This window comes from Thalia democratica, chromosome 5 (assembly GCF_965202585.1).
Source record: "Thalia democratica chromosome 5, ktThaDemo2.hap1.1, whole genome shotgun sequence".
Classification (NCBI taxonomy): Eukaryota; Metazoa; Chordata; class Thaliacea; order Salpida; family Salpidae; genus Thalia; species Thalia democratica.
In genome coordinates, this window is record NC_139169.1 from 34,422,674 (window position 1) to 34,444,539 (window position 21,866).

Consider the following 21,866-nt stretch of genomic DNA (forward strand, 5'->3'; position numbering starts at 1 on the left):
AATAAATATAAATTGACTAACACCAACACCGATTACAAACAGACAGAATTAGACTGTGTTGTATTCAAGTAATTTGAGGTAATAATTAAGTTCAGGTAATTTGTTAATTAGTTGTTGTAAAGGAAATTGTCTTTAATGCAAGTGTAAGAATTTAATTCTAATGTTTTTTTGCTTCCAACATTACTTACAATAGTAGAAGCTTTAAAATATTTTTAAACACCATATAAAGACAAGAGTAGTAAAAGTATTTTCAACAATATTATAATTTTTACTACAGTTTACTATCACTAGTAAGTTTAGCAACATGACCTCTTACAAAATAAAAAAACTAAGCACCTTACTTTACTTTTCACAGCAATAAGGGTTACCAAAAAACATTAAATTTCGAACAGAAATCAATAAAAACCTATTATTTTAGACTCTTTTAACACATAAAGTAATGAAATTTGGATTATTTACGCAACATCCATCATATAAATACTGTTTTTTGTATCATTAAAGTTTTTATCAAAAAGCTTATTTAAGGTAGCTTTACTACATCTTTTCTGTGTTGTTCTACTATTTAAGACAGTTTTTTTACCTTAGATGTAATTTTATATTATAATAATCCAATAAAAAAAAACTTTGGCAACCCTTAGTTTTGTAAAATGTGAATAAAAAACTGTGGTTATGTAAATAAAAGTAAACTACTGAAAAAATTCGTAAAATATAATATTTTGTAAATAAATTTTTATTTAGTATATAATCTTTACTATGCTATTATGTTTCAGAATAACCCTTTAAATCAACATCAAAAATTCTAATTGCGGATTACTTTTTATTTACTATTTCGATATAGTGGTTCATGAAGGTTTATAGAATTTATACTTTAGCTTAAATATTTTTTACAAGTCAGATAAACTTAAATTAAGTAACTTATTAAGTTAAAATTGTATTAGTTTTAAAAATGTTTCTTTCATTTAATAAAATTTTCTTTTTTTATGCATAACTCACTATGGATTTTATTTTGAATATACTCACACGATTATTTACACATAAGTGTTTCACAGTGAGTGACTAATAGTTATGTCAAATCAGCAATACTTAATAAAAAATAATTGTTAACATGTATAGCTGGGTTTCCCAAAGTCAGCCGAGGCCCCATAAGATAAATTTAGGTGGCCATGAGGTCATAACTTGAAACTTACACTAGGTATTGTCGAGTTGATGATGAAGAGAAAAAAAGGTCTTGGCGTATTTAATGGTAGTTTTTGGGTAATCTTGTAGGAAAGGGCCATAGCTTTTTTCAGTTTCTGTTTAAAGGGCCTTTTGAAAAAAGTTTGGGAAACCCTGATCTACAGTAAAGCAAAATGTGACAGCTAATTAATACTGAGAAATATTAAACAGCTCTAACTAATAAGTACTTAAATTTTGTTTAAAAAACTTGGTTTACTTGTTTAAAAATACTTTTTGATAAGCCTCAAAGTATTTTTTTTTTACAATCTAAAATAGGGGTGGGCAACATAAATGATTGACGGGCCGGATCCAAAAAACATTAAGCCTCAGCGGGCCGGAGCATTTACAGTAAGTGATCTACCGGATTCAGCTGGATCTTTTTATAGATACGGACCCTTATTTAAAAATATTATCCGGATCCGGCAAAATACTAATTTTAGACAAGGTTCCGGACCCGAATGGAATTTAATTCCAAAAAAGATTTGGTTCCGGCTGGATGCTAATTGATCGGGTATTTTAGAATTTCGAATCAATTTATTAATTATTAGGTTCTCACGTATGAAATTTTATGTTAATTTTTATTAATTCTATATGGATTATAACTCTGGACCGAGCTAATACTACTTAATCTTATAAAAACAATAATTTACTTACTAAAAGTCACTCGAGCCTAACATTTCAAGCTGAAACATTAAAAAAAATTATAGTCGAAATTATCTTATTTGACAACCTTTGGCTGGAGTTTACATTAAAATATTATTCAGAAATTTACTAACATTACGGTGTTAAACTACTACCTTTTGATTTAAATTAAGTTATAAAGATTAATTACATATTTTTGCACGTATAAAAGAATCGAAAAAACAAATAATTCTGATATAATAAACAGTTTATCATAAAAAGCGAAAAAAAAATTTAAAGATGCAGATGAAACACTTAAGGTTGATAATATATTAGAGTTGTTTAAAAGTTGCATGACGGTTTGGTAAAATCTGCAAGTGCACTGGAATACTGATTAGGTTTGAAATTAGCTTATCCTTAATGATGTTTAAGGTCGGAAATGTTTGTCTGCAAATTTATGAAGATACAACTTAAAATATATTTTTAAATATAAAAACATATATACAACATTTTTTGTATATTCTATCTTACCTTATCTAAATTTTATCGTTAAAAAAATTGTTAAGGTTTAACTTGTTATCTTTTAAGTACGAAATTCTTGGCTATAAAATTTAACTTTGCCAAAATTTTTTAAGTTTAAGGTTTTTTTAATATTATACATTAAGTAAGTAACCTGATTCTACAATCTAAAGGAGGTAAAACAAATCTATAAATATTAAACATCTTGCAATATACTTTTTATTTATTCTGAATTATTTTAGGATTGCCACTCTTTTTGAAAAAATTTCAATTAATTGAACAAAAATTAGTCTGAGTTTAAAAGAAAAGTCAAATTTAAATTTGATATCATCCAAGTTTGAAAAATTTACCACTTACCAATCTTAAATAACTAATAAATTTAAAATAATAAAAATACTTAATGAGAACCAAACCATAAATTTTGCCTGCCATTTTTAAAAAATTATCCCGAGTTGGCTGAGTTTTTAAAGTATCTTAGACTAGCCAGAGTTACTTAGTCTCAGTGCAAGGCAACCTTTCTCAAAATATGAAAAATTATATCAAAAGAAAAGTTAAGAGATAAGAAACATTCTTGTATTTTCCTACTATACCTTCTGTATGTTTTAGACTCTAAAACATACAGAAGGTATAGTAGGAAACTTGTTTTTTTTTCTATAATTTCAAAGTCAACCAATGGATTTTAATTATAAATTAATTTTGATGATATAGCGTGAACAAATTATGCATTTAAACTAAGCTTGATAAATTAGTTTTCTTACAGGATTTGAAATCTTTTTTCAATCAACTTTTGTTAATATAAACTGAGCAAGTTTTTTATTGGTCAACAAGCTTTAGTTAAGTTGAATATAACTGTTTATTATAATACTATGATAAAATTTCATAAAGTATATTTCGAAAAAAAAAATTCTTAGCTGATTTAATGCTAATTGAGAGCATTTATAGTTAAAGGTTATTGGATTAACTACTGTTGTCAAATTCCCCGATAATTAAGAATGTTTATCTAATGATGAGTAGTTTGTTATTAAAATATGAGATAAAAAATGGTGAAAACCTAGGTTGCTGCAAATTTTATAATCTTAAAGAAAAATCAAAATGTACTTTATTTCAAATTAAAGTACATATTAAAATTCTGCAACACAAAACAGTTATTTAACTTTTTTTTAAGGTAAGTATAATAAGTTAAACTTACAAGCTGAAAAATTATTAGTTATTTTTAGTACTACTTTTTCCAAGTTTCGTAAAACTTGTTTACTGATTATACTTGTAAAGTTGACACTTTTTGTGGCTAAAATTTTTTATTTAGATTCATTATAAGGCTTTAAAACATTTTTTATTTGAAAACAGCTGTTTTATGTTAACACTTGGGTCAAACTTGTTTGTTACAACTAAACTTTACTCATATGTCGGCAAACTGTGGATAGCGAGGTATTTTTAGCTCGAAAAATATCTTTGAAATAGTATTAATAAGAACTTGTTGTGATAAAATCTTAAAATTAAAGCATTAATTTAATAACTATTTATAACTAGTGACCTTCTATTGCTTATTTATCACATGTTTATTTTAAACAGTAATTTTACGTTGATTACCACAAGTATCTTGAATTAAATGCGTAAGACTTTTTTATACAAAGTAGCCCGCTAGCAACTTTTTCTAGCAAACTTAGCCTACCTCTCACGAAGGACCACTGATTAATCTTTTATCTAATTATTGGCACTTAAAGTCTTAATGACAAATATTTGAACCTATCTCAAGTTTCAATTACTAAAACTCCCTAAGAATCACATGCCCATACTTACAATAAAATCTAATTCGTTCATTAGAAAATTACCAATCATTAACATAAGGCGCTTTAATCTACCAAAATTCGGAAAAGTATTAGACAAAAGTTAAAGAAAATAAAAACATATAATCAGAAACAGAAAGGCTCGAAGTAAAAAATTTTGAAAATCTTAATGTAGTTCATGTTTATAACTTTTTTTTTCTAATTTGGTACATATTTTTTAATAAATGTTTGAAGTTGCTCTTAATTTTTTTTATTCGTACAAAAACTAATGAAATATGTTATGCAAAAATTTTAGTTAGAACAAATATCATATATCAATACTTAAAAAAGCTAGTGGTCGCAAAAAGTGCATCATTAAAACTATTAAAGCAACTTATAGTAACTATAGATTTTACTATATAGCTCAATTGGTTGACTGTGTTAAACAAAAGAATATAAAACAATTTTTTTTGTATAAATTTTAGTAATTAACAGTTTATATAATGCGAAGTAGTTTAGTTACGAATGTTTTGTTATGATCATTATTATTATCTTATTTGATACTTTAGACAACTTTGTAGGTATAAATACTTTAGAACATAAAATAAATTCTTAATAAATGTAAAAAGTGTAAAATAGTTAGAAAAAAAATGCTGTTGTGCCTAAAATTTATAGGTAAAATTTGTTCTGCAGGTTGAATCTATTGAAAACGTTTTTGGATAGCAATAAAAATACTACTTTAAACGAAAAGTATGGCATGGTAAAGTAAGCAGTAATAGAGATTTAATAGCTGCTAATTTTTAATTTACGCGCTTAATTGTCAGTTATTAAATATTTTACTATAATTTAACATGTTTTATTATAGTCTTAAATAGATATATTAGTCACAACTTATGCATGAAACAGTCTGTTGTGAAAAATAAGTAATGTATAAACACTTACTACATTTAAATTATTTACAGTTTATTACAACTTTTAGCTAAGTAGAACAATAAATTAATCAACCGTATCATTTTCTTTTTATAACAGCATTATAACAAACCTTTAAAACGAAAATGATAAAGGATAATTTTTTTATGCATTAGGTATTAAGACATGTCAGATAATAAAAAATATACTACTAAAATTAAAAAAAAAAATTTAAAATTTATCTTATAAAAAAAAAAGATCTTTGAAATGTTAAAAAAGGTAAAAAATTGCCTATTTAGTACAAACTTTTGTAAAAGCTTACCTTATAAAGGTTTGATTACAAGTTCGTGACAGCTTAGCCACTTTGGCTTAAGGACTTATAATCGTTTCGGTCCTTTATAAAGTGTAATTCCAGAACAACTGTTTTTAGAAGTCGTAACACTAACAAATCAAAACTTATGTTTTTTACTAATCTCTTTTCTGATTTTGAATAGCTTAGTATATACATTAAAAAAGTAAAGTTCTTTGTTTTTACAATAGAAAAACAAAAAAAAAACGACCTTAAGCAACTTATACTAGACAAGTTTTATTTTTATGTTCGTCATTTCCAACAAATACTCTAAGTCTATTTTGATGTGTTTTATTCAGCTAACTTATTAACCTAATGTAGTTTAAGTAGTGAAGAAAATATTATCTGTTTAAAAAATAAAAACCTAACAGAACTCGACTCTTTAAGAAAATTGTACAAATTAGAGCTTAAACGAAAAAGTCTGCTTTAAACTTGTTTATTAAAATAACGTATTCAAGTAAAGAACGTTTGAAAAAATAAAATTTTGTTTTATAATATTAGTTAGTAACTTACAAATAATTTGTATTTAAAAACTACTTTTTAAACCTACAAATAAAATTAAAATAAGTATTTAGCTCATAGTTTACTTTTGTTTTAGTTTATTTTTACAAAGATATTTACTAAATAAACTTAGTCGAAAGAAATTTACAGCAATTTTTTTATTATGATTGCGTTGCTAAATGCTAATCTAAAGCTATGCACCGGAAAAAAAAAATATTCAAACTGACTTTTAATGAAGAACAATGAACAGCATTGTTCAAAATAACACACATTTCTATGCTTAAAACGTAACAATACACTGCTGTTCAAGTATTTAGCGTTAAAAAACTTATTTAAAAAAAAAAATATAAAAAACAAGTTATAATGCTTCACAAAAAAGCAATAAATGACAAAAAATACTTTAAATATATTACAAGTTATTAATAACCTTCTTAGTTTTATGTTTTTATTAAGAAAAAAGTAAATTGTAGTTTATTGCATTGTATGCTAATGTTTTTCAAATACAGGTTTTTAAAAAAGTTTAAAGATAATTTATACGACTCATTATTACATTCAAAAACTCTTATAGACTGTTAAATCAAGATCGTTAAAGCTTTAATTATATAAATAGTATAATACATAAATGTTTTTTTCAGTTTTATTGTCACTAAACATTAATGTAATAAGAATTACTACATTTCTTTTTTACTTGTTTAAAGTCCTACTTTTATTTTAAAAAAGCTTAACACAACTAAACTTGAAAATTCAAAACATTAATTAATACTGGTTTATAAGTACAGTGTTAAATTTATAGTCTTAAAAAAATATTTATTTTACTCTTTCTTAATGTAAATTCAAAAAAAAAATTAGTTTTAAACTGATGAAAAGTTAGGAAATTTATTTTACTGAAACAATAAAATATCAATAGTTAATTTACTGTTTAAAAGATAATGTATTTTTGCAACTTTAAGGGTTATTAAAAAACTGAATTATATTTTATTGAGTTTTTATATTTTTTGTTTGCTTGCAAATATTCAGTTAAAAAAATTATATAAAAACGAGTTTTTTTTAAATTAGCTTTTTATATATCAACCTTATTTTACTAAATAGTAAAAACTGTTTTAAACTGGGAGAAACTTTTTTAATAGACACATAATTTTTAAGTTCAACTTTACATTATTTGTTACTATAAAAAATAAATAGAAGTCTATATATTTTTAACTTAACCATTAAGTATAAAATTATTATTTTAAAAGTTTAAGAAAAATAATCATAGCATTAAGCTCTGTATTTTTACTGTAATTTATGATAACAATGCTTGGTTAAATTTCAAACACTTGTTGTTTTAAACAATTTTGAATTACTTTTTTTTGTCATCATAGGGAACTAAACTCAAAACCGTTTAAAATAACATAAATTTCCTTGCTTGAATATCAACAAAATATTGTTGTTTTAGCTTTCAGCGTCAAGAAAACTTCATAATGACCGACATTGGGAGCTTTAGAAAACTATTCAAGTGCCGCAATACTATTCTTTTGTAAAACGATTGTTTTATGGAATTTATTAACCGGGAGTTTTTGTTTCGTTTTCAAATTACAAAGCATTCTTAGAAAAAACTATTTTTGTATCTTATTTATTTACCGGAAGTTTTTGTTTCGTTTTCAAATTACAAAGCATTTTTAGAAAAAAATATTTTTGAATCTTTTTTATTAACCGTAAGTTTTAGTTTCATATTCACATTACAAAGCATTCTTAGAAAAACAACTGTTTCATTGAATTTATAAACCGAAAGTTTTTGTTTCATTTTCAAATTACAAAGCATTCTTAGAAAAACAATTGTTTCATTGAATTTATAAACCGAAAGTTTTTGTTTCATTTTTACATTACACAGCATTCTTAGAAAAACAACTGTTTCATTGAATTTATAAACCGAAAGTTTTTGTTTCATTTTCACATTACAAAGCATTCTTAGAAAAAACGATTGTTTCATTGAATTTATAATTCGATTGATTTCGTTTCGTTTTCACGTTACAAAGCATTCTTAGAAAAACAATTGTTTCATTGAATTTATAAACCGAAAGTTTTTGTTTCATTTGAACACTTAAGCATTCTTAGAAAAAACTATTTTTGTATCGAATTTATTAACCGAAAGATTACGTTTTGTTCTCACATTACAAAGCATTCTTAGAAAAAACGATTGTTCTATTGAATTTATAATTCGATTGATTTCGTTTTGTTCTCACATTATAAAGCATTCTTAGAAAAAACGATTGTTGTATCGAATATATAAAGCGAGAGTTTTCGTTTCGTTTTCACATTACAAAGCGTTCTTAGAAAAAACTATTTTTGTATCGAATTTATTAACCGAAAGATTACGTTTTGTTCTCACATTACAAAGCATTCTTAGAAAAAACGATTGTTGTATCGAATATATAAAGCGAGAGTTTTCGTTTCGTTTTCACATTACAAAGCATTCGAAATGAAGCTGGTTGTGATTTTGCTGTTTGAACTTTTGCGCGCCTTCTCAGCGGACAGCCAGAGTTGCGCGGACGACTGCAAGATTGTGTGCGGCAGCGACCTCCCCGCCGTCCTCACCGGTCCGACTGGCACGCTCAGACGTGGCAAGCACGGACCCAAGGGGCAGAAGGGGGAGGTCGGGTTGCCAGGGACAACGGGGTTGCCGGGCAGAGACGGGGCTGACAACAGCAATCTGGTGGCTGAGATTAGCTCGACTGTGCAGGTGATGAAAGAAATCGTGTATAGAGTGTTCAGCGGAGAAATTGCAAAAAGTAAGATTATTTACTGAAAACTTGTTTATTTAGAAAATAAGGTAAATATAAGTATGAGGTACGGACTACTCTAAGATAACATACTTTATACTATTTAATGTATAAAGGTTTTGAATGTAAAAGTGAAAACCGTGCTTGTATATACAGGTGTTTAAGTATTCAAAAAAACAAGTTATAAATCTTGCAGAGTGCGGACTTGGAATGCAGGACAAAAATGTTGTAAAAGATCAACAGATAACGTGTGGATCGTATAATGGTAACCATGAAAGCCATTCATGTAAACACGGAAGACTGTTTGGAACAACCGGAGTTTCTGCTTGGGTTGGAGGCTACAATGCAGCTCATTTGACCAATGGTTAGAGAAGTTGTGTAAGTATTAACAACCTTGCTTAAAAATGTTAAAATTTTAATGGTTTTATTATAGTAATAAACATGTTTGAAGCTATCGCGTTATAGAGATGTTATTAGGGTAATAGGGATTAGTAAAGTAGATTAGTAGAACAATCAAAACAACACTTTTATTTTATTTACATAAACTAAACAACACAAAGATACAATTACAGTAACCTCCCGCTTATTTACGCACATTGTGTCCACAGAGAAAGTGCGTAAAGATACGAGAGATCGTAAAGATACGAGAGGTTCTATATATACTTACTATAATGGCTGTTTTTTGATATTGCTTCTTTTTGAAAGCAGACTGGGGACTTTTCCACTTTTAAAAATTTGTTTAATTTATTCATAAGTATGAAAACCAAAGATAAAACTATACATATATTTTAAAAAAGATTTAAATTTAAGTAAAATACCAGTTTTTAATAATAAGTAGACTTTATCTTTATCTTTATTTATAAGTGACTTATTTGATATTTAACATTAATATCATTCTACTTAGCAAGTTCAATTTATGATTAAGCATTTGTTTACAATTTAGAACTGGTGTGGTCTCTATATTAAAATTTGTTTCTGTAGCCTTTTACAAAAATATGCATTTGGTGCTGTTATGGACTTCTTATTTGAAAAAAAAAATATGTAAAATATAGAAAATATGTTTAATAAAAATTGGTTATGTTTAGAATTTTAATTAAATCTTTTATTCTTAACAAAGTTTCTTATAAACTGAGGCATAACTAAATGTTTATCAATTAGTCAAGAAACAAAAGTTTACGAAGTCTAAAGATATAGAGAGATGAGTTAGCATTTAAAAACATATTTTAAATTCAAAATATACAATAAACCTAGCTTGTGCAATATCAAAAAAAAAAGTATTTTTATTTATTGAAAATTTTAGAATTCTAAAATGCGTAAGTAAACGAGAGTGCGTAACGTCACGAGTGCGTAAAGATGCGAGAGGTTACTGTACATCACTCTATACAAGAACTACATTTAAACACAAATAATAATGCAATTATAGTAAGTATCTTATAACTTAATCAAGAAAGAATCTTAAATTTAACATGTTTGAAATGCATCTTAACTTAAAGCACACCAATAACTGCCGAATGCTCTGCCGAAACTGCTTATATATGGAATACAAAACGCATTAGTTCTCTCAAATAAATAATTTTATTGTGGGAAAGCTTATCAAAAAGCATTATTTTTACAAAATACTCCCACGCGCTAAAATCATAAACATTTATTACTTATGATTCCCGTTTTAAATAGATTATTTTTAAAATATCCCACACCATCGGTACAAAGCCGTAAATAGTTTTCAACTTTTAACAAAACAGTTAAAATGTAGTTGAATTAAACCAAAATTATTTTATTACAAAGTAACTTTTTTCTATAGTTTAGTATAAAACTGAATAATCAAAAACTTCCTTAATTCTATGAAAAGTTTTATAATGCTACTTTGCGAAGTTACTGTTGTTATAAAGGAGTGTTCCACGACAAGATGTGGATACAGCTCGACTTCGAATCATCAACGGAGGTGGAGGGACTGATCACCCAGGGACGTGAAGTTTACGATCAGTGGGTCACAGGGTTCAAAGTTTTATACAAAGAGGAAAGCAGCGATGTTTTCAAAACTGTTCTTGATGAGGACGGCAAGACTAAGGTTGGAACTAGTTATATATAAAATACTGTTTATTTTTTACTTTAAAGCTACTAAAAATTAAACTAGTTCGATGAGCATTTTATAATGTAATATTTTAATAATGACTTTATAATATTTAAAAACTTTAGATGATTCTTGGTTTGATTGTCTAAAGCATTATCACGTACAGAAAACTAACAAGCTTATTCTACCCTGTCAATTATTTGGTAAAAAAGTCAAAAATTTAATGTAGCGAAACAAACAATTTTTTTTCAACTTAAATTATTTTAACAGATATTTGAAGGAAATACTGATACGAGAACACCCAGAACCATCTTGTTCAAGAACAAAATCACAGCTAGAGTGTTTAGAATTCATGTGAAATCTTGGAATAGTTATCCCGCACTGAGATTTGATTTTATCAACTGTTGAGACTGTTATAATTTTAAAAATAGACTACATTAATTTAAAGATTGATAAGATTATCTGTAGATCTTTTATGTTTTATTTCTATGTTTTTTAAAATTAGTACAGTAAAGAAGACGTTTCTCCTGTGCACTATTGTTTAAAGGCTATAATAAAAAATACTTAACCAACGTTTTGTTTTACAAACTAATTAAAAAGTATAATATAGTTTAAAGCTAATTTTGATAGTAATTATACAACCGTCAAAATCTTTAAAATAAGGTAAATAAAATTAAAAAAATATCAATTAAAATATATAACTGTTGATCTTGAATTTTTGAAACTCAAATTCATGTTAATACATTAGCATGACTTTATGTTAAATTATTGAAGTTTAGTTATTTTTTACAAACTTATTTTTTTAATTTTTTAATGAAGTTTATAAGCTTTCAAGTATTCTTATTAATATTGGCAAGTTATACAAATAAGCAAATCTAGACTTCATTCGCAATGTAATTTTCTAAATGCACAAAGATGTTAATATTGTTATATAAGTATATATAGTATGTATATCGAAATATTATGAAGCAATCAATAAACACATTTATGTTCAACCGAAAATCATAAAACCCTTTAAAGCTCCACGATGTTTATTTTAGAAATAAAAATTAAAACAATTAGTTAATTTACAAAGCTTAAATAACTGTTATAAAAATACTTCAATAAAAAATGTTTGTTTTAATTTTAAACTTCCTACAATCAAGGGTTTTGTTTACAACTGTATTTTCTTCATACATAACAATGTGCGTGTAAAGACTTTACTAAACTTAATATTGGGATTATGAATTTATGTTCACAACAATTAACAAATTTAGAAGAAAAAATACAGAGTTTCAGATGACTTTTTCTGAGAAAATGTTTAATCTTACTGACTTGTATTAGCTTTAAATATACTCTGTTAAAAAGTTTTTAATTTAGCTTAAGAAAAGATGAATTACGCTTGCTAGTTCTAACACCATTGTGTAACTTTTATTAATAAACAATAAAATGCTTATATTTAAAAAATAAAACCGCATTTTTGATTGATACTTAATTTTAATTTTTATAAATGATGACAGCGAGAAAAACGTCAGTTTGATAAATGTTCCAATTCTGTGTCTCAGTCGTTAAAAAATACCATAACCAATTAAAAATATTTTATACAGACAATATAAAAAACACATTTTAGACCATATTCAGTTTTTTCTAACTTAAAACATTGAGCAGCTATTGTAACAACCGACCGTGTTATTTTCTTCTTTTGATTTTACACATTTTGATTTTTCTTTAAACAAACCAATACTTTCAAGCAAGCATAACAGCTTAAAGCACGCTGCGGATTCGTACAAAGATCTTTGTACTTTTTCACCAAAACAGCCTCGAGTCTTATCATTTCGCTTGTTGTCAGATCCTTGCAAATGTGAATGAAGCACGTGACATTATCTTCTTGATATTTGTACGAAGAACTACAATGCTTCACCAACATGCCTGGCAATGTGTGTTTTTCGATTATTAAAAACAATGAGTTGAAAATCTGTAAAATATTCCTTGGTTTCGACCATAAGGCAGTTCGAAAATTTTTAGCAGAGTTTTAAGGCGAAATTAATAAAAAATTGCAAAAGTTTGTAGTCTCTATAACTTGTTTTAGTAATTTACCGAATCCAAGATTCGAAATAGGACTCGGCCGAATCCTATACTTTAAAATAAGACTCGGATTCGGGTTCCGCCAAATTTGAAGTTTTGAATCCGGAAGACCGCTTCAAACTTTTTGAGTTGTACTCCGTTTTTTGTTAAAATTTAAATGAAATGTAAAACTAATTGTTGATTTCACGCTTGAGTGTATAAAACAGTGCTTTTTCACTCTTTTAAAAACATTTTCAACTTTGATTTAGAGATTTGCGCACAGTATGAAAACTATGATAAATTGTTTTTTTCTTAGATTCTCAAATAAGTTAAGTACATAATAAGTGTTTAATCTCAGCTTTTTGGATAACCGCTCCTAATTATTCATCATATGTTTAATTTTTTATGTTTGCTTGTGAACCTATTTCGGTTCATATAACATTTTAATTTTTCTTTTACGAGAATATAAAATATAAATTTGCTTAGAGGTAATTTAGTTTATTTTATTTTAGTAAGGTCTTCCTCAGGTCACCTCAGTTTAGTTAAATCTTATCTGCATAGATCAGGTAGAACCTGGATTTTTTTCTTAACATCTTTATTAAGGTTATCTTAAAAATTTATGACATATATCTTATAAATAAATTTATTGAGTGTTTAGTAGGGAGGTCTGGTGTACAAAGATTATGTTTTTAAAATTATCCTTTGTTTAGTTAATGTGGTTTTCAGTCTACATTTAGTCGTTTTTGATTATTTACTTAATTGTGTCATAAATGATTAGTAACTAGGAATAATAGGAGTTATATATATTACTTTTTTCGTAATTAAAAAAAAAGATCATATTATTTTGTTTTATTCTGGAAAGCCTGTTAATTAGTATAAAAATCTCAGTTATAGTTAAAGTGTTTTTTACAAAGTTTTTCATATAAAGGTTAATTATTTATACAATGAAAAAAAAATCAGCTTAAACATGTAACATTAAAGAAGTTGATTGCATACTCTTAGCTATATACTTTTATGTTGATGTTTTATTAGTAGTTTTTTTGTTTTTAAATATTTTTATTTTAAATATTAATTTTTATTTATGATATATATGTTATAGCTTCAAACGTTTTAAGATTTTTTTTCAAAATCATGTTCTAAAGAAAAAAATCTGTTAATGATAAATTCTTAATTAACTTTATATAAAATTTTTATCTATTTGGTGTTAAACAGATTATAAAAAAGTAATTCTATTTATATTAATCAATAGAAAAAAAAGTACGATTATAATCAGTTCAATTTATACTAGACTATTTTTCTTTATATTCGTGAATACTAACAAATAAATAATCTTTGTTTATCTGATATTAATGATATTTTTTGATTCGTCTAGTTTGTTAAATAAAAGTAATAAGTGTTTGAATTTTAGTCAATAAAAACCTGACAGAACTCAACTCTTTAAGAAAATTATTCTAATTAGATATTAAACGAAAAAGTTTTTTTGAAAATTTTTTTTTATGTGATATTATTACACAATAACCTAAAAACCACCTGTAGTTAGCAAATTATTTTTAAAACCTATAAATACAAAACAAATAAGTAGCTAGCTCGTAATTTACTTCTGCTTTAGTTTATTTTTACAAAGATAATTGCTGGTAAGTTTTAGTTGAAAGATACTTACAATACGTCTTTTTATTTCAAATTATGTATTGCTAAATACTAATCTGAACCTATGTACCGGAAAGTTTTAATTCAAATCGATTTTTAATAAAGAACAGCGAACAGGTTTGTTCAAAACAAAGTACATTTGCATGCTTAAAACTTAACATTACATTGCTGTTTCAGTATTTAGCAATAAACAAACTTTAATTAAAAAAATGTATAAAAAACAAGTTTAAATGCCTCACAAACAAGCAATAAATGACATAAAAATATTTTAAATGTATATGTAAATGATTAATAAGCTTCTAAGTATTATATTTTTATTGAAAATAAGTAAATTGTTGTTTTTTTTCTGCTAATGTTTTTCAAATACAGGTTTTAAAAAAATAACAAAGATAACTTATTCGACTCATTATTACATTCAAAAACTCTTATAGACTGTTAAATCAAGATCGTTTAAAGCTTTAACTACATAAACAGCATGAATTATAAATGTTATATTAATTATATCGTCACTCATAGCTTTGTAATAAAAATTACTTTTTTTCTCTGAAACTTGTTGAAAACACTTTTATTAATAAAAAAGCTTAGCACTATAAAAATTGGAAAAAAAAAACATTAAATGTTATTGTTAAAAAAGCAAATTAAATTCATAGTCTTGAAAAAAACTTTTTTTACTCTTATTTCGTTTAAAGAGAATTATTTTACGTAAAACATATAAAATAAATTAGAATACATATTTTAGAGAAACGGAAAATAAATTCACTATTTAAAAATTTATGTTTTTAACGGCCATTAAAAATATATACTTTTAAAAATTTTTATTTATTTTTTATTACTTGCAAATATCTTATTTAAAAAAAATAATATGTAAAAGATGTGTTTTAAAAAAATAAATTTCTCAGGTATTAGTCCTATTTTACAAAATACTGTTTTAACTGAGATAAACTTTTATATGAGATCTATAACTTTTATAACTTCAGCTTTACACAATTTATTGTTATAAAAAAAAAGATGTCAATATATCTTTAGTTACTTTTAAGTATAAAATCATTAATTTTAAAGTTTTAGATGAATAATCATAACATTTAGCTTTTTTATTTTTACCAAGTATTTTATGATAGCAAATTTTTTTTTAAAGTTCAAAAATTTGTTGTTTTTAACTGCTTAAGAAATATTTTCTTTTTCATGAAGAGTAAGTGACTAAAACAGTTTAAAACAAAACAAACTTCCATGCTTGAAAATCAACAATACATTGTAATTTTAAACGACTTTAGAATTATAATTGTTGTCATCATAGGGAATTAAACTTTGAAACGTTTAAAATAACAAACATTTCTTTGCTTTGATATCAACAATAACTGTTGGTTTAAACGATTTTAGAATTATTTTCGTTTTCATGAAGAGTAAGTGACTTAAAACAGTTTAAAATAACAAACACTTCCTTGCTTGAAAATCAAAAGTACATTGTTGTTTTAGCTCATAGCGTCAAGAAAACTTCGTAATGATCGACAATAGGAACCAAAGAAAACAGTTTAAATGCCGCAATAGCATTCTTGGAAAAAACGATTGTTGTATTAAATATATAAAGCCAAAGATTTCGTTTTCACATTACAAAGCGTTCGAAATGAAGCTGGTTGTGATTTTGCTGTTTGAACTTTTGCGCGCCTTCTCAGCGGACAGCCAGAGTTGCGCGGACGACTGCAAGATTGTGTGCGGCAGCGATCTTCCCGCCGTCCCCACCGGTCCGACTGGCACGCTCAGGCGTGGCAAGCACGGACCCAAGGGCCAGAAGGGGGAAGTCGGGTTGCCAGGGACGACGGGGTTGCCGGACAGAGACGGGGCTGACAACAGCAATCTGGTGGCTGAGATAAGGTCGACTGTGCAGGTGATGAAAGAAATCGTGTACGGAAAGTTCAGCGGAGAAGTTGCAAAAAGTAAGATTAGTCACTGTAACTTGTTTGTATAGACAAAGTATGTTTAAGTATGGATTAAGTTAAGACAGTTTGTTTTAAACCTTATCATGTATAAGATTTGGAAAGTAAAAGTAAAGGTATTAACTTATTTATCAAATGTATATATACATATATATATATATGTGTACAGGTGTTTAAGTATTGAACAAACTAAAATTTTGTAGTGAAATCTTTTTATTTAGAAAAATATAAATATTAGTATGACGTATGGATTACGCTAGGATAAAATATGTTGTACTAAACAATGTATGAAGGTTTTGAAAGTAAGATTAAAAACTGAAAAAGTACTTGTATATCCAGATGTTTAAGTACTAAAAAAAACAAGTTATAAATCTTGTAGAGTGCGGACTTGGAATGCAGGACAAGAATGTTGTAAAAGATCAACAGATAACGTGTGGATCGTATCATGGTAACCATGAAAACCATTCATGTAAGCACGCAAGACTGTTTGGAACAACCGGAGTTTCTGTTTGGGTTGGAGGCTACAATGCAGCACAATTGACCAATGGTGAGAACAGTTTTTGAGCTTTAGACAATGTTTTGCTTAAATAATAAAAGTTTAATGGTTTTGTTATAGTTATAAACATATTCGAAGCCGTGAATAGTTTTCAATTTTTAACAAAACAGTTAAAATGTAGTTGAATTAAAACAAAACTTTTTTTTACAAAGTAACCTTCTATTATATAGTTTGGTAATACTATTTTGCGAAACAACTGTTATTATGAAGGGGTGTTCCACGACAAGATGTGGATACAGCTCGACTTCGAATCATCAACGGAGGTGGAGGGACTGATCACTTAGGGACGTGAAACTCATAATCAGTGGGTCACAGGGTTCAAAGTTTTATACAAAGAGGAAGGCAGCGATGTTTTCAAAACTGTTGTTGATGAGGACGGTCAGACTAAGGTAGGATTTTATTAATAGAATAGTTTCTTTTACATACTAAGTTCTATTGTAAATAATAAGTTAACTAACCAACTTTAAATAAATAATTCAATGATTACATACTATTTAAAAACTTTAGTTGATTTTTAGTTTAAAAGTTTATTGTTTAAAGCGTAATTACGTAGTTTGTTTAGTAAACTAACAAGTTTATTTACCCAGTCAATTAACTGATAAGAATTTAAAGTTTAATGTCGCGAAATCTAACAAATTTTATGTTTTTTATAAACTTCAATTGTCTTAACAGATATTCGAAGGAAATACTGATAGAAGAACACCCAGAACCATCTTGTTCAAGAACAAAATCACAGCTAGAGTGTTTAGAATTCATGTGAAATCTTGGAATAGTTATCCCACATTAAGATTTGATTTTATCAACTGTTAAGACTGTTGTAATTTTGAAAAATAAATTACATTAGTTTAAAGATTGATAAGATTATCTGTAGATCTTTTATGTTTTATTTTTTTGTTTTTAAAATTAGCACAGTAAAGAAGACGTTTCTCCAGTGCATTATTGTTTCGAGGCTATAATAAAATATACTTTACTATCGTTTTGTTTTATAAAACATTTAAAAAGTAAAATTTAACATAAAGTTAATTTTGATAGTAATTATACAAATGTCAAAAGATTTAAAATAAGGTAAATAAAATTAAACAGATATCTAATTAACTATGATTTGATAACTGTTAGGACTTGGGAATTCTTTTAAACTCAAGTTCGTGTTAACACATTAGCATGACTTTATATTAAGTTATTTGAAGTTTATTTATTTTTTTCAAAATTATTTTTTTAATTTTTAATGAAGTTAATAAGCTTTTAAGTATTCTTATTAATATTGGCAAGTTATATAAATAAATGGCCGCATTCCATTCATAAAAATAACGTGCTCGCGGGCCGCAGATTTATCCTTCGCGGGCCGCATTTGGCCCGCGGGCCGCATTTGGCCCTCGGGCCGCAGTTTGCCGATCCCTGACTTAAAGCAACAAAAAAAAATCTATTAAAGTTAAAATTGCTATTTAAACTGAAACTCAAGGACAATAATTTAAATGTTACATGATCTTTTACGTTTTTTGAACTGAAACAGTGCACTTTGAAGGATTATAAATGTCCAAAAAATAAAAAACAATCTTTATGACCTACAATCAATGTTGTAAGTATTTAAAAAACACTTGTTTTGTGTAAGCTTGTAAGTAAAATTTGTAGAAAAATTATCAGAACCATTTACAAAAACAAATTAAAAAGAAATAAGGACATTTAAAAACTTATATGGTATTTGTGTAATAAGTTCAAAAATTATTTTATTGCTGTTAAACTTATACTTGTTCTCCTTATGCAAAGTGATATTTATATTAATTAAAACGTAAAAACGTATCTCACAAATGACATACTTATTTGGTATCTAAAACTTGTTAAGTAAATCATAGAGCAGCTATAAGATTAAATATTAGGTCAATTTGCAAATGATACTATTTACAGTAAACTTAATTAAAATGGTAGTCACACTGTATTTTAAAACAAACACTAGCCAAAGTCAGTGCAAATTTTAAAAACTTTTAAAATTTTTAAATCTGGCAAGTATGCTTAAAAGTGTTATTTACTTATAAGATCATCGAACATAAAAATTACTAAAATAAAAACAAATTTCTAAACTAGATCAAAACGAATAATTTAGTTAAAATAATTTAGTTTCATTTGTATAATAATTTTTTTTTATTTACAACTAAACTTATAACATGCTTGTTATAAAAATGTTGATACTACGATTTTTGCTAAAGCAAGTTGATACTACGAAAGCAAAATTTTGCAATCGATCAACCTTATTTAACACTAGAAGATGTATACTGTATACTTTAACAATCGTTTTTAACCAAATTTTAACAAGTTGTTTTACTTTGATTGTTGCTTATACTTCTTTTTGAATATTGAAGTTTGTGTTATTTAAAAAAATCATCAAAATAATGATTGTTTCCAATCGTAGATCACGAAAACAGTATAGATGATAAATTTTAAATTGTATATAGTGTTTTTGGATAAAATAGCTGTCAGTATGTTTAAAAAACAGCAAAGATTTAATCAAATTTTAGAATTAATCTTAACTGACATAAAACTTATTTTTAACTGTTTAGAAAAACTTATTGAAGCTTTAAAAGAAATAACATTTAAACAACTAATTAAATGCCTTTTTATTAGTTGTTGAAGTTCAAAAACATTTTCTGAGTAAAATAAGTATTCCTATTTTTTACTAAGATTTGTTTCAAATGGTTTTTGGTTTTTTTATTTATTTATATTGTATCATTGTAACTTTTAACATAGAGATGTTTATGTTAAAAGTGATTGGTCTTTACAATATTTAATGATATGTTCTTACTGTTTTTGTTAAACTTAAGGAATATTCAGCAAGTTTCATTGTTGAATAGATTTCAATTAAAACAAAACCTGCTTATTTGAGTTCAACTGATACATATTTAAACAACAAAATAACTTGTTATGCTTTAGTTGATTTGATGCTTTAGAATATTATAGTTGCTAAGTGCATCGTTTGAAACTTAATTTTTTAATGAAGGATCTTATTATTTGGATATTTATTTTATGAAGCATAAATTACTTAGTAAAAGTACGTCTTATAGAAATAATTTAATTTAATTAACAGTGAAAATATACTGTAATACTCAGTGTTTTAATTTGCGTTAATTAAGCTAGTAGAAAAATTTAATTATAAACAAATTTTTGTTTTCGATTAAAGCTTTAAAATTAAATTAAAATTCCTAAAAACATCTAATTTTTTACTACTTATTAAAAAAGGGTTACTTACATTACAATAAATCAAATGTAATTTCAGATCGTGGAAGTAACAAAGTTTTTACATACCTTTAAGAACTTAACTCTTTACCAATTTTAGTAATAGTTTAAATGACTTTAGTTCCTCTAATTAAAGTCATTAGAATGTAATTAAATTTAGTTTGATTAAAATCTAATTTATTTGTAGTACAGACTTGATCACGTTTAGAAAAACGATTTTAACTTTAAACAAACCTTTCCATATCAAACTAAAAAAACACATATTTTATAGAAAGTTTGCGCTAAAATGTTTCGTGAAATTGAAAGTAATAACAAGGATCAGCAACAAGCTGCTGTTGACGCCCAACGTGACTACCACCCTCCTAAAAGTCACCGAAACTCCAAAACGCCCACTTCAAATTTTGACAGTTCTGGTTATCCGTACAGTAAAAACGTTACAGAAAATAACACACAACCTGAAATTCATCAACAAGGTGGTTTGACATTTTTGTGTATTCAATACTTCTGCAAATTAATGAGCAACTTATCTTAATTTTTTTTTAACATTTAAATTTTTTTTTGTCAAAATCTTTAAATAGATTTATTTTTAATACAACGTAACAATAAAAGAAAATTATAATGAATTCATGTTAGAAGAAAGTGAAAAAGCAGGCTCTGTTCCCTCAACTAATGAAGTGGAAGAAGTAGATTTTAATTCTTTTATTCTTGATCAGAAAAAAACTGCTGAAGCGGAACAAGGCGGGTTGATTTTTTGTTATGGAAATTTTGCAAATAAATGAGCACCTTATCTATATTTTTTATTATATGAAAAAAATAATTTTTATCTTTTGTACTACAATTATTCAAACACAACCTCTTAACAGAAGAAAAGTCTAAAGAATTACTTCTAGATAAAGATGAAGAATATTCCACTAAAGAATTCAGCCACATCCCAGAAAAACTGTCAAAAAAGAGAGTTTTATCATGCGGCACACTATACTTTGTAAAGTGGCAGGTAATTGATATACTGAAATAAAAAAATACTACAATCATTAAACTTTAGTGTATAACTAACTGCTATTTGCAGGGACTGCCGAAAGCTGCTAACACATGGGAGAAATTAAAAGACCTCGAAGTCAATTACCAAGGCATCATTAACGAGTTCGAACAAAGGTACAAACTACAGGAAGATAGAAAGAAGAAAATGCTTATTGAAAAACAAAATGATCTGATACCAAATAAGCAGGTAAACTAATATAGCTAGACTTTATCGTTTTAGTATCATAAATATTTATTTTTGAAATAAATTAATTTTGTTTCCAATAACGGGAAGAGATTTAGTTTAGATATTTATTAAAAGTTTTGAATATTTTAGTTAAGTTGTAATAGTTATATATCTTCAACTTATTTTTCTTCAAAAAATGACAATAAACTTGTACTTATAAAAGCCTTAGAGAAACTTGAAAATATTTTCACAAGCAAAGGCCACTCTGATTTAAAACTCCTTTTTCTATAACCTGTTAATATAATCATGTTAAATTTTTAAGTAATTTAATTCTCCTGAAGTTTTCTAATTTTTGTCCTATAAATGTGTAAGTAAAGTAGTAAATCAATGTTTGTAAAAAATATGTTTTATTAAATACAACATAAACATATTTTTTTACATTGCTTTTAAATTTTCATTGCTCTAAATTGCTTTTCTTAATTGTTTGTTAAGATTTCATAATACTTGTACAGTAAATTGTTTGTAAGTATTTAGAGTATTTGTAAGTATTAAA

General features: G+C 26.1%; 2 protein-coding genes across 2 annotated transcripts; both read left to right on the forward strand.

Moving 5' to 3' along the window:
* Window positions 1-8,196: 8,196 nt before the first annotated feature.
* LOC145836995 (retinoschisin-like) lies at window positions 8,197-11,270 on the forward strand. The gene is made up of 4 exons (XM_082944762.1): window positions 8,197-8,645; window positions 8,833-9,000; window positions 10,526-10,704; window positions 10,978-11,270. The coding sequence occupies exons 1-4, from the start codon at window positions 8,336-8,338 to the stop codon at window positions 11,113-11,115; spliced, it is 795 nt and encodes a 264-aa protein (XP_082800888.1). The 5' UTR covers window positions 8,197-8,335; the 3' UTR covers window positions 11,116-11,270.
* Window positions 11,271-16,018: 4,748 nt separating this feature from the next.
* On the forward strand, window positions 16,019-17,168 carry LOC145836438 (uncharacterized). The gene is made up of 3 exons (XM_082944237.1): window positions 16,019-16,328; window positions 16,708-16,875; window positions 17,095-17,168. Exons 1-3 carry the CDS (start codon window positions 16,019-16,021, stop codon window positions 17,166-17,168), a joined length of 552 nt encoding a protein of 183 aa, XP_082800363.1.
* Window positions 17,169-21,866: the final 4,698 nt, after the last annotated feature.